The sequence below is a fragment of the Carassius gibelio genome, chromosome B8, assembly GCF_023724105.1.
Source record: "Carassius gibelio isolate Cgi1373 ecotype wild population from Czech Republic chromosome B8, carGib1.2-hapl.c, whole genome shotgun sequence".
NCBI lineage: Eukaryota > Metazoa > Chordata > Actinopteri > Cypriniformes > Cyprinidae > Carassius > Carassius gibelio.
Genome location: NC_068403.1, coordinates 256,395 through 273,769, shown reverse-complemented (window position 1 = coordinate 273,769; position 17,375 = coordinate 256,395). Strand labels below are relative to the sequence as shown.

Below are 17,375 nucleotides of genomic sequence, written 5' to 3'. Positions count from 1 at the left end.
ATACAGGGGTGAAACACTCACATGTGTGCACACACTCACCCACACACACACACACACACGCTCATAGTACAGTTCAACCAACCCTTTTCCGATCACTAGAGGGCACTTAAGCTACACACATCTTGGGTTTGCACAAAGACACCTTTTTAGCCATGGAATTCACTCCTTTATATAGAGTGGCTTTCAACCTCAGATTCAGATATGAAAATAAATAAAAACAAAAATAAAATAATTAAATATCCACAGTTGCCCAAAATTTATCTGGTCCTGTATCGATTGAGAAAGTATTATCGAACAAAAAGGTGTTGGTTTATGGTCTTTCATATCAGCCCCGTCCAAAAATCTGTGATTAACGTAACCACAAATTCTTCAGTAATCATTGAATGTACTTTATAATTAAACAGTATTCATCCTTCTAGTCAGTGCTGAAACAGGTCAGATATATTAGATATTTTAAGTCAGCTGAGCATGATTCAAACTACTACCCTCTTCCAATTAAAAGAATAATTACTCCCCAAATGAGTCCATGTGGGACTAAAATCCTAGAATTGTCCCTAATCTTCCTAATGGATTGGACACCTGTTGGTGTTGGCACAGAAGTGGATACACTGCATCCACTTTGACACAACAACGCACTTCTGTTGGCCGGCCGATGTCTCTCGTGTGTCGAACAGCCAACCGGGTCAACAAAACCTCGCTCTCTGATAATGATTCCTACAATAATTAAGAGATCAATGAGTGAGCATTGCTCGCGGTAAATAAGGGGATGGAGTTGTATGACCAGCATGCAACTTAAACGCAGGGAAGAGAGCCGAGCTTCAATAGAGTGACATTATCACCCCAGCCTTTATTATTGAACCATGACACCACCCCAGTATGTCGCTCGGTGCACCTACATTGGAGAGATCATTTCAGAAAGTGAGACAGCAGCACAACTCATTGGCTTTTATCTACTGAGCTGCAGCATTGATTCAAGAAAATCGGGTCTTTACACCAGCTATATGTTCCTCATGAGGGGGGAAATTCAATGAGAGTGGAGTTCTCGATCGTTCTAGGTGGAGCACGAGCCTTCAGGGAAGATGCATAGTGACTAGGCTGTTTGTTCATCACTGAACAAACCAACTCACAAACAATCTATAACCAACAGGAACCAGCTCCACTTCAAAGACCTCTCTGTCAATAAAACAACCGGTGGTTCCTCTATCTAAACACCCAGAACTTATTCAGTACAGTATGAGACATCAGAACAAATTTGTAGAGGCGAAACAAAATGAGAAGTTCGTCCTTCATCTGATCATTTTATCTTCCCTTCCTCCTTCAGACAGCAGGAGGCTTCAGGGTCAGAGATACTCCAGGAGGAACAGAGAGAAACAGAAGTGTACAAGGCGAAACTGAAGAGTGCTATATGTTAGCATTCCCATTAAACCCAAATCCTCCACTATAGCGACTATTTTGATACGTGACGTGAAAGGCGGCAGACATCTCAATACAATATATAAACAGATATATGTATACCTTTCAAAGGTTTGAGGTTGGCAAGATATTATGTTTTTGAAAGAACATTTTAATGCATTTATTTGATCACAAACAGTAATACTGAAAATAGTTTTACAAACGGAAATACCTGCTTTCTATTCTAATATATTTTAAAATTGTAAACATGCCATCAGTCATTACTCCAGTTTTTAGTGTCACATAATTCTTCACAAATCATTCTATTATGCAAATAAGCATACATTTTTTTAATATGCTGCTTAATATTTTTGTGGAAATCACTATATATATATATATATATATATATATATATATATATATATATATATATATATATATATATATGTGTGTGTGTGTGTGTGTGTGTGTGTGTGTGTGTGTGTGTGTATGTATTATACTGCACATTTAATATTTAATATTATACATAACATTTAAAATATCAACAAAAATCTTACTAAACTCAAACTATTGAACGGTACACTGAAAAAAAACCCCAAACAAACAGCGGTTTACTTTCAAGCAGTTTTCACTCCAAAAAAAAAACTGTAAATTTCACAAATATTATAAAGAAACAGCAAGTAACAGTATGAATTAAGCATTGTGTTTTGAAGTTAAAGAAAGTATTTTCTTGTGAAACATACTCCAATAACATCTGATTTACTTTGAACTTCAAGTTCCAAACATATATTTTAGAGAGTAGTGTTATTATCCAGTGAAGGAGGAATAAAAGGATACAGCCATCCTCCGTGTATGGCACAGGTGAGGTGCTTCCTGCTGTCAGGTAGCTGTAGAAGGAGACCTCCAGCGTGTAGCAGTATGATGTGTCATCCAGCAGACCACCCAGGAACCGTCGGCCGGTACCAGCCTTGACCACATCACGGTTAAACGATGTACTGGACTGGAGAGGACACACAAAGTCATAACACAACAGAATGATTAATGGCAGTAAAACACAGAGAACAGAAACAAACAAAGAGACATTCTTGGAAGCAGGGATGTTGTTTATTGTGTTGGTTGCTTTGAGTAAGGAAACCACAGAAAACATTGCTGTGATTGGCTGATAACCTATTCAGTGCCCACCTATTTGCTCGAATGGGTAAAACTAGTGAAAATGGATGTTAACAGTTCACCTACTCAGAAATCACCACAATGGTTTGCCTGAATATAAATTAACCTGAAATTGCTTAGGAGGGACAACATCTGAGAATGAGTGTTTTTTTTTTTTTTTTTTTTTTTTTTTTTTGTGAGCACGTAGCTCGGTTAAATTAAAAGGGCATCTCTTCCATACCAGCAATGATTATGACACCTGCAGTGTTTACTGAGGATTTGTTGACTAATGGTCTGAAAATACGGTGACTATAATAGATGAACAACAGTCAGTATTAACAAATAAAAGCACAAAATATGCTTGTTACTATTTTTGTATATAGGCTTTATTTTTTAAGCAATGTAAATAGTGTTATTTAATGTTATTTCAGAAGGGAAGCACACAGGGAAATAAACCATGAATCAATAAAAAAACTAAAATGTGACACACACACACGTTTGTTTTTGTGAAAAGTGGGGACATCCCATAAGCGTAATGGTTTTTATACTGTACAAACTGTATATTCTATTGCCCCTTCACCAACCCTAAACCTAACCCTCACAGGAAACTTTGTGCATTTTTACTTTTTCAAAAAAACTCATTCTGTATGGTTTATAAGCGTTTAGAAAAATGGGGACATGGGATATGTCCACATAAGTCACCCTCTCCTTGTAATACCTGTGTCATACCCATGTCATTATACAAGGTTGTGTCCTGATATGTCACAAAAACATGCGCGCGTGCGCATACACACACACACACACACACATATATATATATATATATATATATATATATATATATATATATATATATATATATATATATATATATATATATATATATATATATATGACCCTGGACCACAAAAAGTGGCACATGTATATTTGTAGCAATAGCCAACAATATATTACATGTATCAAAATGATAGATGTTTCTTGTATGCCATAAATCATTAGGATATTAAGTAAAGATCATACTCTGTTAAGATACTTTGTAAATTTTCCTGCCATAAATATATTAAAACTTATACAAAAAATATTTGTAATATGCATTGCTAAGAACTTCATTTGGACAACTTTAAAGGCGATTTTCTCAGTATTTAGATTTTTTGCATCCTCAGATTCAAGATTTTTGAATAGTTGCATCTCAGAGTGAGAGAGAGAGAGAGAGAGAGAGAGAGAGAGAGAGAGAGAAATTAAAATAAAGTAAAATAAAACAATAGTGTTGATAGTCCCAGTTGTGTCAGAAGGGACTTCCTTTTTTTCCTCATTTCATAAAGCAACCACAAACATCTCAAAAAACATCAGCAGCTTTTAGTGACTGACAATAAAAATAACAAAATAGCACAATTACCAGCCTTAAAAGGATTTCCCAACAAACCCTTTTTATCATACACTAGGCACAGAGTTGTCACGAGAAAGAAGCTATTGATTGGATTTAGGAAACTATTCATGCATCGCATTGGATTGGCCTAATAATTTATGCCACTTTGTCCATTACAGAAGTACTTAAGTATGCTGGCAACTTTTCTCTGCTCTCCACTTTTCCTGCAGTTGTGTGCTTGCTTACACTGCACTCTCCGTGCCTTTCCATGGCTCAGCTATAACGTTTGGTAAATGTTTGCTTTTGCCCAAGAAAGGTGACTGATCTAGTGTCAGTGTGATGTGTAGCTGGTGGCTAAGCACAGTTGAGACATGACTCCCTCCAGAGGCAGCTCTCCCTCAATATGCTGGATGAACTTTAGGATGGTTGTGTGCTGAATAGGCAGAGAGAGGGGGCAACATGCCAGCTGGAGACATGCCCTCCGTGCCCTCCTGTCACCACACACACACACACACATACAAACAAATGCACAGCAATGCTTCAGAGAGCTTAGCTTCAAAACACACACAATGCATTAGTTCCACAAATACAGAGCTTACCCTTAAATTGTGCACACACGCACACATACAAAACACAAACAGCATTTACAGAGGATCATAAATAATGTGTTGACATTTTTTCAGTGAAGCAGAGAATAGTCATAGGCTGTGAAAAGCGGCTCTTTGTATAAGAATGAGAGAAGTCTGTGAGTTCTAGAGGGGTGACTGGGCAGTAAAGGTTAGTCCTCTGCCTGTTTTCTGCTGGCTGAGCTACTGAAATGTCACACTTCCTGCATGCTGAAGGTCACTGTTGCAGGCTGGAGGAACTGCATGCTGACAAAGAGAGCGACACATTGCATTTAGTAGCCGCAGGGAGGGGAGAGGGGGACCTCCACAATGGGACCATCACTGGAGTAAAACTGTAGGCAAGCAGAATACAGTGCACACACACACACACACACACCCCTCTGCCCTCCAGGAATGGAATGAATCCATCCATTTACTTGTCCCCCTATTAATCAATTTAGCAATTTTCCATCTATCTATCTATCTATCTATCTATCTATCTATCTATCTATCTATCTATCTATCTATCTATCTATCTATCTATCTATCTATCTATCTATCTATCTATCTATCTATCTATCCATCCATCCATCCATCCATCCATCCATCCCACATTCCTATTCATCCCATCTTCTTATCTACCATCTATCTACCCATATTTCCATCCATCCTCTTACCTGTCGATCTGCCTATCTATGTATACCCATCCGTCCGTCCGTCCGTCCATCCATCCATCCATCCATCCATCCATCATGTCTACCTATACATGTTATCACTTTATCCATTTTCTGTATATCCATTTATCTACCAATCCAATCAAACACATAACATTAATACATTTATCAAATCAATTTGTATCTGTTCATGCTTCTATCTGTTATCTGTCCATCCATATTAATTTATACATTTTGTATCCATCCATTCATCCATTATTTTTTTTATTTATAATTTTTTTTGATATATCATCCAGAAGTTCGTCTATTAATCTGCCATCAATCTTTGCTTTTTCCATCCATCTATTTGCTTTTAATCACAACACCATGATCACAATGATGAGACCAGAGACAGAAACATCCTCTGCAAATTATAAAGGAGCCCAGATGAATAGAACGAGAAAGAAGAATGTTGAAAGAGTGGAAGGGGTGCAATGAGCTGGAAGACACATCCATCCAAACAATCCTTCTGAATACAGACGACAAATAAACCAGAAGTAAATTTGTAAACAAACAAAGCAAATAAAGACCAACCAATCTTTTTGATTCATGGTATTCCATTTTGACACTGAAAACCATGTGGAAATTACCAATTAATATAGCTGTCAAGTTAAAAAATGAGAAGGGGGTTGAGATATAGAGGGCTTGGTCTGTGCCGATGAGCAGACGCAATAATGTCTCTTCAGCTCTGTGTTATGAAGGCACTGGGTGCACGGATGGTTCATGTATCTTCTCAGATGTATATAAGCGTGTCCTCATCAGCATGCGGTTCCCGACTCATCCAAAAGAGCTTCACCGTGGCAAATGGTTAAAGTGTCTCTGCTCCCCTCATATAGACACCTCATCAGCAATATTGAGTGTGGTTATTGTCTTGCTCTGCAGAATTGAAAAGGTTACTTGCCGTCCCCTGGAAAAATAGCTTGTGTTGATGCGCTTCATCTTGGAAACAAAAAATTTGCTAATTTATGGGGCGTATTGAATTTTTGGAGAAAATACCAATAACGCTTTTCCATGCGCCGATTGCTAATGAGTATAGAGCTGAGAGGGAAAAGGCTGACGGAGATGAAATTCAGCCAATGATTTCCATTTGCTGAAGAACAGAAGAAACCTATCAGTGCCACTAACGAGTGGAACTTCAATGATATCTGGTAACATCATGCGCTACTTTTTTCCATTCTTCATTTTCATTTACATGCAGTCACAAATAATGCAATAATAACATATTAATAGTTTATAGGATATTACGCACTGTATTGTATAGTCTAGTAGTCAGTGAATATGCTCCAACACAATAAAGAGAAAAAAATTAAGTGTCATCACAAAATATTTTTGAATGTTGTGGTACAAAGCAAAATCACATGAGAAATAGAGTAAATGTGAGTTAATTATGACAGAATGTTAATGCATAGAACACTAAAAGTAAACTAAATTAGACTTACAAGAGAGAAGTCAGGCGCATTTTGGCACAGGAGTCGAGGAAAGACGGCCTGTCTCTGCCCTATCTCCTCTTCCTCAAAGACATTACCATACATGAAGCCATTCATCATGGTGGAGTGGGCGTGCACGTCGATGTAAAACTCCAAACTCACCTTCTGTAAATCATGGAGAGAGACACAATGATTGAGAGAGATCAGCCAGACAAGTGGAAAGACGAACAGGCAGAATGCATCATGTCAACAGTATTTCAAATAACTCACCATTATCAACAATGCAACAATGCAAAAAAAAAGTTTTTTTAACTTTAAAATACATCAAAAATCTTTAAAAATGTCTCAAAAAAGAGTAATGATGGTATTTAAAAAAAATATTACATTAAGAAAATGTTATATAAAAAAAAAAAAAAAAAAAATACTGTATTTTTGACCAAATAAATGCGGCTGGTTCCATACAAGATTGGAATGATATGAGGTTGAGTAGTTGCTGACAAAATGTTCATTTATTCCAGCTAACACAGACAGCAAGTGACTGACTGTCCACAGAAAAACAGAGCAAGCAAACATCTTAAACATTAAACTATCAAACAATGCTGTGGTTTCACATCACCGATGCTCCGAGTGCAAAAATAAGCACAGCATTATTCATCGCGGCCCTGTGAAAGAGCAACAACACTCCTGGGTGTTTTATAGAACAGCTGTCACAACTGCCATAGTTTAGAGGGATTAATTCATGTTCCTGAGTCAGCAAGAGAAGCAGGCACGCCTCACTACCTCAACCGCGGACGGATTTCAGCCGTTTAATGCAGAATAAATGATTAATACGGACCGGGAAGCACATACAATAATATTTGTCAGCAAAAAAACTCACAGAGCAGAAATTCAATCCAGAAACAAATGGCAAAGTGTCACCGGAAAGAAACATCTCAACAAAGAAGACCGAAAACATGTATATATTTCTGCGAAAGCAGTAGAAAAGAACGTGAAAAGTGTTTACATCCTCAAAAAAGCTTTTAAAGTGTTCAAACAGTGGACCATCCTTCAGATACGCCCCCTTCTCAAGCCTCCCACACACCATTTTGGCTCTGTGTTGTCTCAGTTACAGTCTAACAGCACTGCAGTGCAGGAAACTGCCGCTCCATCATGGCTGCCACATCATTAAGCTCGCGCTTGGCAAGATGATGAGAGAGACACTTGTGTGTGGTTTTGTGTGGAGAGAGGATCACGCTGTCGAGCAGAACGAGGTGTCGCCACACGAACGGCTGCCGTTTGATGTGCCTCGTCTGCGTGTGTGTGTGTTATTGTGTGTGGGTGAGAGCGAAAGAGTGAGTCACGGCGCTTCGGTGACAAGGCATCAAAAGGAGCATCCTGCTCCACGTATCTATACGGCGACAAAGTAATGGCCATTTTGTTCGAGGCTGCCTATCTCTCTCCATCCGTTGTGTACATTGTAAGCATCTGATGCAGGCATAATAGGGCCCACTCCTCTACCCTTTGACCCCCTCCCGCGCTCTCTCCGTCTACGCCGAGGCATTTCTTTCTTCATTACGCATTCCAAAGCGCACCTCGAATCCCGCGGGTCGTCGGGAGAGGGAGGTAAAGCAGAAGTAAGGAAGAGAGGGCGAGAGAGAAAGAGAAACATCAGGAGTCAAAGACCTAGAGAGAGAGAAAGAGAGAAAGAGAGAGATGCGAGTGGGGGGAGAGATCGGGTAGCACCCGGTGCTTGAAATTCTGCTCACAGCCAAAGCAATTTCCTAGTGAGCGCAGGGCTGTCAGGCCTCTGATGGCAGGCGGTGAAATATGGTGGCTGAGAGCGGGGCGGCTGCACGCATGCCAGTCTGACAGATGGAGCCCGCAAGGAAGAGGGAGAACAACACACAGACGAAAAAAGAGGAGGAGGAGGAGGGAAACCGAGAGAGAGAGAGAGGCACTGGTCACTGTTAAGGTAGCTCCATCAGCTCCTTCAAGGGGTTCCCAGTGTGGAGTAGAGGTGGGTAACTGTCCAATCGTCCACATACTCACCGTGCATTACAAAGTTGGGGTGGGGCTGCTGACTTTGCTCACATGTATACACGTTCACACACACACACACACATTCATGACCTTTTCTCTTGCTCAAAGAGATGCTTAAGATCACACACTGTGTAATGGCAATGTATGCGTGAAGTGCTGTGTTCCTTCAGCAAGGACCGTTGGCTCATTTTGCACCGTTAACAACATAATTAAGAGTGGAAATGAAATGGCCGCTGCTTCGCTCTGCAAGAGCTGTTCTCTACCTCCGGGTTAGAAGTAACCTTTCAACACTGATCTGGGACCAGGCGCCTCCTGTCATGGTGCTGAGCTCTTGGAAGACAAAGAAAAGAAAAGTGAAATGCAAAAAAGGAAGACTTTCACACCTGGGTCATTCCTTTTATATAGTACCTTAAAAAGAAACAAAGAAAGCTGTTTGTTAAATAGATTTGATAAAAGACCAGGATGAAAATGAATTTGAGGACATGGAAAAAAATACAAATACAAATAAATGGATTTTTTTAAATAATATTAGAACTTTGTACAGAATCAAAATATGAAGTGCATAGAAATTTCTGCTGATAAGTCTTGTTATTAAAATAGTTAAATAACATTAAAATTAAACTAGTTTAAAACTTAAATAAAATATACATAGCTATATAGAAATACATAAACATAAAAAACTAAAACGTAAAGTTAGATTTTAAATATATGCTAAAAGGGAAAGTTATTTAAGGTGAATAAACAATAGGAGAATTTTAATTTTTTGGGGTGAATCATCTTTTAAATATTTTTAAAATGTAAAAATAAAAGCTCAAAAGTTCAAAATATGAATTACTGCTATAATGGTATAAATAATAGTGAAAGTGTATAGAAATTGGGGATATGACAAAGTAGCAGCTACTATTTAAATAAAATAATATTTAAATATTATTATAAAATATTATACACTAAATAAATAAATAGCCTAAATATAATCATTGTATAATTTACCTCAATAATTGTGTAATTCTAATACTGTTAGGAAAATAAAATAAATATGTGAAAACTGTGAAGTGAATATTATTCCTATTATTATACTATAAAACTAATTTAAAGAGAATTATAAAAGATATTATAATAAAATAGATTTAATTTCCATTTATCATATTAAGAATGACATATCTGTTCCTTTGGTATAAAAATATCCTTTTCAAGGTGAAAATGACATCAGTCTCGAAATTATTACTTGATTTTCCTTATACAATATCAAGGACGTCCATGACAGAAAAGTACAGTGACCATCTACAGCCCTCAATGTCAACAAACAGACAGCCAATCACACACTCTTAATGTGCTGTCAATCAAAGGTGGACGATACTCCGCTAGTTTAACGCTGATTGATTGTTCAATTAGCATGCGTCTCTGACCTCCAGATTTGTTCATTTGAATTTGTAATTAAGCAATTAAGGGCAATTAAGAAATTAGGAATATGAAAATAGAGCATAATTTGAGTGTTGACGTGTTGAATATTCAAATACATATAAAAAAAAAAGGAAGTTAATGCCCATCACACTTTTTGCATGTGAGGATAGCACGCAAATGCCTATCTGTTCCTTTGAGTAGAAATGGAAGGTCAAAAGAATTTAGTCGGACGAGCACTTATCTAAGGAATTGTAATTAGTCTGGGCTGTTAAGGCCCATAAATGCTCTGCTTATCTGTATGAATTAAGAAATGGTGCTGATTTAAGCAGGATTAGAAGCTGATGCATTTAACCACAAAGCACTTGGCATCAGCAATACCTATAAAGAAAAAAGGACGTAACAGATTCTGCTCGCTCAGAAGTTTGTCCATCCTCCACAGACGAGGGGAAAAGAAAGAGATTTTGATAATGCAGGACTTGAAATACAGTTGTGATGTGGAAACCATTCTGATTGAGGTCAAAACACATAATTACATGCAAAGCGAAAGCAGAGAAGGAAAGATGGAAGGCGTCTGTGTGCGTGATCTTTGAGAAGACAGCTCATCAGACAGAGTTCAGATTATTTCTTGCTTTTAAGATGTGTGCCAGGGTGGAAAATGGCAGCGCTCCATAGTGCAACAGTTTCTGTCCTCCTTCCTTCATTACAGACGGTATACACAGCATCTCCAACACAGATGTGGCTTAAAATGCGAGCTGAGTAAAATAGCCAAAATAATAAATATTTCCGAATGTTCTGTTGACATTCATATGCGTCAAACAGTCAAATAAAAAACTTAAGATTAAATCCCAAAGTCCATACTATTTCTAACCAAACATCAGAAGCTCATCTGTGCTTCTGACTTCTACTATAAACAGTACGCTTAAAAACATGAGAGGAACAGAGAAAGAAAGAGAGAAAAAGAGAATAAGTCCAGTTATTTTAGAGATTCACTGAATGTGAGATGATGGAAGGACGGAGGACAGGAAGTGATGATGGACGTAAATTGCCCGTAAATCTCGGTGATCGCTTAGAAAGATGCACCTGACACCAGAGGACGTCTCAACTCTCTCTTTCATTCTCTCTCAAGACGGCTTTCTGCCACTTTCAGAAGCACACACAACAGCTCGTAGACACACACACAAAAGAGCAGCAACCACACAGTAGGTGTGTGTGTGTGTGTGTGTGTGTGGGGTGGGGTGGTGGGGGGTGTTTCAAGGTGCAATATTCATCTGGCCAGTCTGACAGGATCTAATACATTTGTTTCAGACGGAAAATTAATTTTCTAATATTAAAAAGGTCAGAAATGAACCATGGCAATACCGGCCCTTTTGTCATCTTTAACAAATTATCCAAAATGCTGTTGTCAGATTGGTGGGGATATCTGGGCCATGATGAATGATCGAGGTAATCAGCCAATCAAAAAGAATCCCTCTCTCTCCATGATAAATGGTCTGGAAAAGCAGCGTTTTATACGCGGGAGATAGGTCCATTTGTTTTCTTATTCTTTCCCTCTCTCTGTCTTTCTTTCTTTCTCTCTCTTGCTCTCTTTCATTTTTTTCCTAAACAAATACTTGGTGCTCATGGACAGATTATATACACCTGCATCACTAACTTTGAGTCATTTTCTCACCTGCTCACTCGAGAGTGTAATATGGCGAATTGTTTCGGTTTAAAAACCACTCAGGTGACTTTAGTGCTCAAAGAGATGGATTGAACACAGAATCACATCAATGATGTCTTCAAAATGTACCTAAATATGGGCTTGTTTCTGGCACAAACAAAAACAACTTCAATGACACCACTGAAAAAAAGGCAATGAAAACACTTGGCATTAATAAACTGAATAATTAGTACCAAAATAGCTGTATGCTCAAAGCAAATACAAAGTCATTGCCAATATCAGTTGTAGAAATGCAATAAACTTTATATTAGTAACTGGTATAATTTGAGCAGTGCTGTGTAATTGGTGTAAAGTGCTCTTTCTGCTAGCACAGGTTTAAACATATTTGGCTCAGAAAGGTATGCAAGCTAGCGTGTTAACCAAGAAAGGTTTGTGCAATTTAAAAGGTGAGTGTTGTAAATTAGCATGTGTTAGCCTAGCATGGTTTTTGTTAGCATACTGGGAACGGAGACCTGGTGTGTTGAGTTGGCACTGAACTCTGCCTGCTGTTGAACCAGTGGCAGCCTTGCACACTAATTAATATCCATGCTACAGTTTGTGCGCAGTTGAGTATGAGAGCGTGTCTGTGTGGAAACATGCATTTTTCTAAATAAATAAATAAATAAGGTGGTGTTTAACCTTCAGAATATTATTTTTCAACCCTGCTAGCCATATGTAAATACAGGTATCCTAATTTGTGTGTTTTTGCTATTGCAATAAAAAAATTAATTGACCCCCCCCCCCAAAAAAAAAATAAAAAAATAAATAAACCTAAATTTTAAAATTACATTAATTAATATGAATTTGTATGTGTTTGTATGTCTACATAACATATATACAGTACATGCTAACATATGTTATATTCGTATACAAATTAATATTTAAGAAATTAAGTAATTCATACAGTTATACAATGCATTATGTTCACAAGTAAAGATTGGTAAAAATCTCTATTTTACATTTTTCTATTAATCTATTTATGATGGGTTTTTTTTATGTTCAGTCAAAGAATCCTGAAAAGGTATTGTAGTTTCCACAAAAAAATTAGACAGCACTACTATTTGCAACACTTCTAATTAGAAATTTTTCTTGAACACCATATCAGCGTATTAGAATGATTTCTGAAGGATCAGGTGATCCTGAAGACTGTAAACTTAAAATACAGCTTTGTTTGTCAGATATCTGACAAACAAATGAAATCAAATTACACATTTATAAACAAATTACTTTTTATTCTATTCTATTTTTTGCTAATTTAACTGTCTGTTAAACATATCTAATAGTTCACTCTCTTAAAAATAAAATCGAAATTGGCAGTTAAGCCTCTAATGCTTTAGAAAATAAAGGACCAAAGTGTACCATCTTGGTGGAATGTGCAAGTGGGCAGTGGGGGCACTACCCCGTCAGTGGGCTGGCACAGAGATTGGCATCCAATAGCTTTGATCTGCGCTGTCTCTAATGTGATTAACCATAGAGAACACAGCCAATGCCAGTCTGGCTTGAGATCTCGCATGGCACGCGCATTTGTATGTCTCTGTGCTTGCATTTGTGTATGTGTGAGTGCACTTGTTTGCATTTGTATGTATTTGTCAGTATAGCTGTGAGATGCTCAGTTTGATGTTGGGGAGGGAAGTGTATCCCCATCCTGATCTCTCCTCCTCTGTTGTGCATACTGAGATGTATTTATCAGTCAAAACCCCTCAATGCCATATTGTGATCAACAACAACAACAAATGCACAAGTAATCCAAAACTCCATCCAAATCGAAACGGCTTCACAGACATTAGCAGCTCATACATGCTCAACTCACAATAGCATACTTCTCCTTCAGCAAGTTGGGGATTTCTCTTGATTTCCCAAGATTATAACTTAGCGGGATGAATCCCAAAAGCAAGCATACCAGACATCATAATGAATACAAAAGCCATATGAACCAATACAATTGATGCCCCATGACAAATTTAATATTTTACTTGAGTTGTAGTCCAAATATGTGATAAGATAACAAGAGTTATGACGAGAGTTATCCTCAAAGAACATTTCCATAAAAAAGAGAACATTCTCATTCTGCATTAACTCTTTGGTTCAACATTTAAATCTACACTCCTACGCAGCAAGCCAAAAGCATTATTGTAGCCCAAAATATCAACATTGTGTTGATTTCAATGCTCGTGTGACACCCCTACTTGAGGTTCGCACAGGGCTGTCAGGATTTGTGGTACACTGCCTTGAGCAACTAAACTCCAGGTGGATTGTTTCTGTAATAAGTGTACTGCAAGTCGCTTTGGATAAAAGCATTAGCTTAATGACTAATTACATACAAGGGAAATGTCATTTTCCTGGTTATGTTCCCTTGGTGACCCCTCTAAGTGATAGGTGAACTTCTGACTTCATGTGCTTAAACTGGCAACTACTCAAATGTATTGTGAGCTTGTCATTAGCAAAAAAGAGAAAGGGGCACTATTATTTCCCAAAAACCCCACTAAATCTCTTTAAAAGGACAGAAGGGAATGAAACAAGGACACAAAGTGAGGGATCCAGAAAGAGCTAAGAAATGTTTACCTCTCCCCTGAGTCCATCTCTCCTGCTTACATACACTCTTTCCTCATAAAACCAGCGGCTTACCCATCTGTCTAAACTAGCTGCCTCTGTCTTTTCTTTCTAAAATAAAATATTCTACTCAACAGAAGGGCATTAAAGAGTTAGTTCTCCCAAAAATAGAAATTCTGCCATTAATTACTCACCCTCTTGTTGCTCCAAACCTGTAAGACCTTTGTTCATCTTCGGGACACAAATGTAGATATTTTTGATGAAATCTCTCTGACCCTCCATAGAAACCAAGGATTTTATCAAGATCAACGCACAGAAACGTACTGTAGCAAGGACATCGGTAAAATAGTCCTTTGTGCTTCATAAAATTACAGTTAAACCTCTGATGTCACATGGACTATTTTGTCGATGTCCTTGCTATGTTTGTGCGTTGATCTTGGTAATATCCTTGCTGTCTATGGAGGGTCAGAGAGCTCTCAGATTTCATAAAAAATATCTACATTTGTGTCCCGAAGGTGAACGAAGGTCTTACGGGTTTGGAATGACATAACATTCCTATTCATAAAACATGACATCCTATCTATTTATAAAATAAATTTAGCATTGGTGAGCATAATTGCAGTTTTTTATGCAATGACACACTTTATCCTGTTACACCATTTTCAGACAGATTTTCCGAACACACTTTATGTCTACTATTGGTCGATTAAACCAATGGTTTTGTGATAAGGTGACTCAGGTGCTCAATCAAATGAAGCAATCAACTAAAAGCTGTAAAGCTGCTTGTTTGGATCCATTTAAGACTCATGGAAAGTGCGCGACTGCGTCACTATGGAACGTTCCTCACATCTAATCTCACGATGCAATGAAGCATACGTGTGTGTGTTTGTTAGGATGTGAGGGGACATGAGCAGATCACTCTGCCGTGAAGCAACACATTGATCAGTGTGTCAGGCCTGGGGGAAAGGTTAAGCCGCGTGGCACTGCCCTCCTCTCCTGAGTGTGCCTGCCGCTCTTATCAGGATGTGAAAGAGCAGGAAAGGGCAGACGATTCCCAGGACAGCATCTGACCTTCACTAATCAAACCACCTCACTCTTCTGCTAGAATTAACATAAAGGAAGTTGAGGCGGCGCTTTCTCAAACAAAAGACAAGACAAGCGAGAGTGTGTATAGGTGACTCACCTGAGCAGAGGGAGTGCAAACACTCACACAGATACACTCATTGAGAAAAATGCTGAGTTGAAGCTGCTTTGAATAGTACATTGGTTCCTATATGCTGAGCCAGGTTGTAATACATACTGTACACAACCTTGTGTTTCAAAGACAGTGTGTAAGTGTTTTTATTAAATCTCAGTGATAAAATACTTTCTCCTAATCCAGTTTAATGTACTGTATAGAGACAATTAAAAGTGCACCAAGGCTGTTTTCCCCCAAAATAGAATACACCATTTCATTGGTGAATTAAAACACTGATTTGTTTATTTAAGCATACAGCCCACCACTGACTCAAAGCCATGGTTTTGGGGGAGGACAGTATGTTAGAAGAGCCAAATGAAATTTCAATGGAATATATATATATATATATATATATATATATATATATATATATATATATATATATATATATATATATATATATATATATGTATATATATATATATATATATATATATATATATATATATATATATATATATATATATATATATATATATATATATATATATATATATATATATATATATATATATATATATAAAATTTTCACCAATAAGTTGCTGCTTTACTATGTGGATACTCACTGGGTCTTGGTTCATTTGGACAATGAGTTGTTTGACAGCATGTAGAGTGGGATGGGCCCAAGGGGAAGGGTCCTGCCAGTGACGGTTCAGATCAAAGCCCATTAGAGAACACCTAAAATAAATGCAAACAAATCAACCGTTCAACTCAGTAAAACAATGACAAAACCAATAACTTCAGCTTTTTTTTGAAAGTGTAGAAAGTGAAGTGACATACAGCCAAGTATCGTGACCCATACTCAGAATTCGTGCTCTGAATTTATGCTGCTCTGCATTTAACCCATCCAAAGTGCACACACACAGCAGTGAACACACACAAACTGTGAACACACACTCGGAGCAGTGGGCAGCCATTTATGCTGCGGCGCCCGGTGAGCAGTTGGGGGTTCGGGTTCAAACATTTACATTTGCAGCCCGAGACTCAAACCCACAACCTTAGGGTTAGGAGTCATGCTCTGTAACCACTAGGCCATGACTCCTACAACTTGGCAAAAAGCAAAATACTGTGCAAAATGATAATATCACAGTGAATATGTAACTATGAGAAAACTTTGGAACAGTGAGATTCCATGTGGGCAGGGCTGTGAGAACACAGTCTTTCATGTCATTTACCATTGGGTTTGAACATCACAGATGAGCTCAAAGGGAAATCCACACACATTCTGTGGTCAGAACTGCAGAAAAATCACACACAGTACATATCCACTTGTGTGGAGTGTGCAAGAGAGATGAACAATGCAGGGCATTGTGGGATTGACAGCGGAGAGGTGTACGCATCGTAAAGTTGTGCCACACTCAACATTATGCCAATAAGAGATGAAAAACATCAAATCGCTGTGAGGATGAACGATGTGGAATCTGTCATAAACATCAAAACATTCAAACATTTACATTCATTAGAGTTTCTGGTGGGCTCACATACTTAAATTACATATTACTCAATTTAATTCAGATTTAAACGTTTAAAGAGTTTAATTGTGGCTATACTATAATAATGTATATGTGATACTTCAATGAACATAATTTAAAGGAAGATCTTGTTTGTGCAATTGGAACAGATTTGGAAAAATTAAGTAATTTTCTTACCAAGAGGATCATCTACAGTGAATGGGTACCATCAGAATGAGAGTTCAAACAGCTGATTAAAGCATCACAATAATCCACACAAGTACAGATAAACAGTTAACGTCTTATGAAATAAAAAGCTACTGTACGTGTTTGTAAGAAAAAAAAAATACATCAGGAATTTTAACC

At 37.7% G+C, this 17,375-nt stretch overlaps 5 protein-coding genes across 16 annotated transcripts in view; 2 read left to right on the top strand and 3 right to left on the bottom strand.

Moving 5' to 3' along the window:
• The window catches only part of LOC127963305 (bile acid receptor-like), a 244,412-nt gene that overhangs the window by 31,978 nt on the left and 195,059 nt on the right, over nt 1-17,375 (top strand). The window lies entirely within an intron of this gene.
• LOC127963310 (lysosomal amino acid transporter 1 homolog) overlaps nt 1-17,375 on the top strand; it is a 278,938-nt gene that overhangs the window by 80,320 nt on the left and 181,243 nt on the right. The window lies entirely within an intron of this gene.
• The window catches only part of LOC127963306 (mitogen-activated protein kinase 13), a 259,971-nt gene that overhangs the window by 186,640 nt on the left and 55,956 nt on the right, over nt 1-17,375 (bottom strand). The gene's annotated exons all lie outside the window — the stretch shown is intronic.
• Nucleotides 1-17,375, bottom strand: part of LOC127963297 (bromodomain and PHD finger-containing protein 3) — a 234,857-nt gene that overhangs the window by 175,530 nt on the left and 41,952 nt on the right. The window lies entirely within an intron of this gene.
• Nucleotides 1,995-16,238, bottom strand: LOC127963514 (cytosolic carboxypeptidase 6-like; the record flags this gene model as incomplete). The annotated part of the gene is made up of 3 exons (XM_052563456.1): nt 1,995-2,392; nt 6,665-6,817; nt 16,125-16,238. Coding segments are annotated over 3 exons (639 nt in total), but the record flags the coding sequence as incomplete, so codon positions are not given.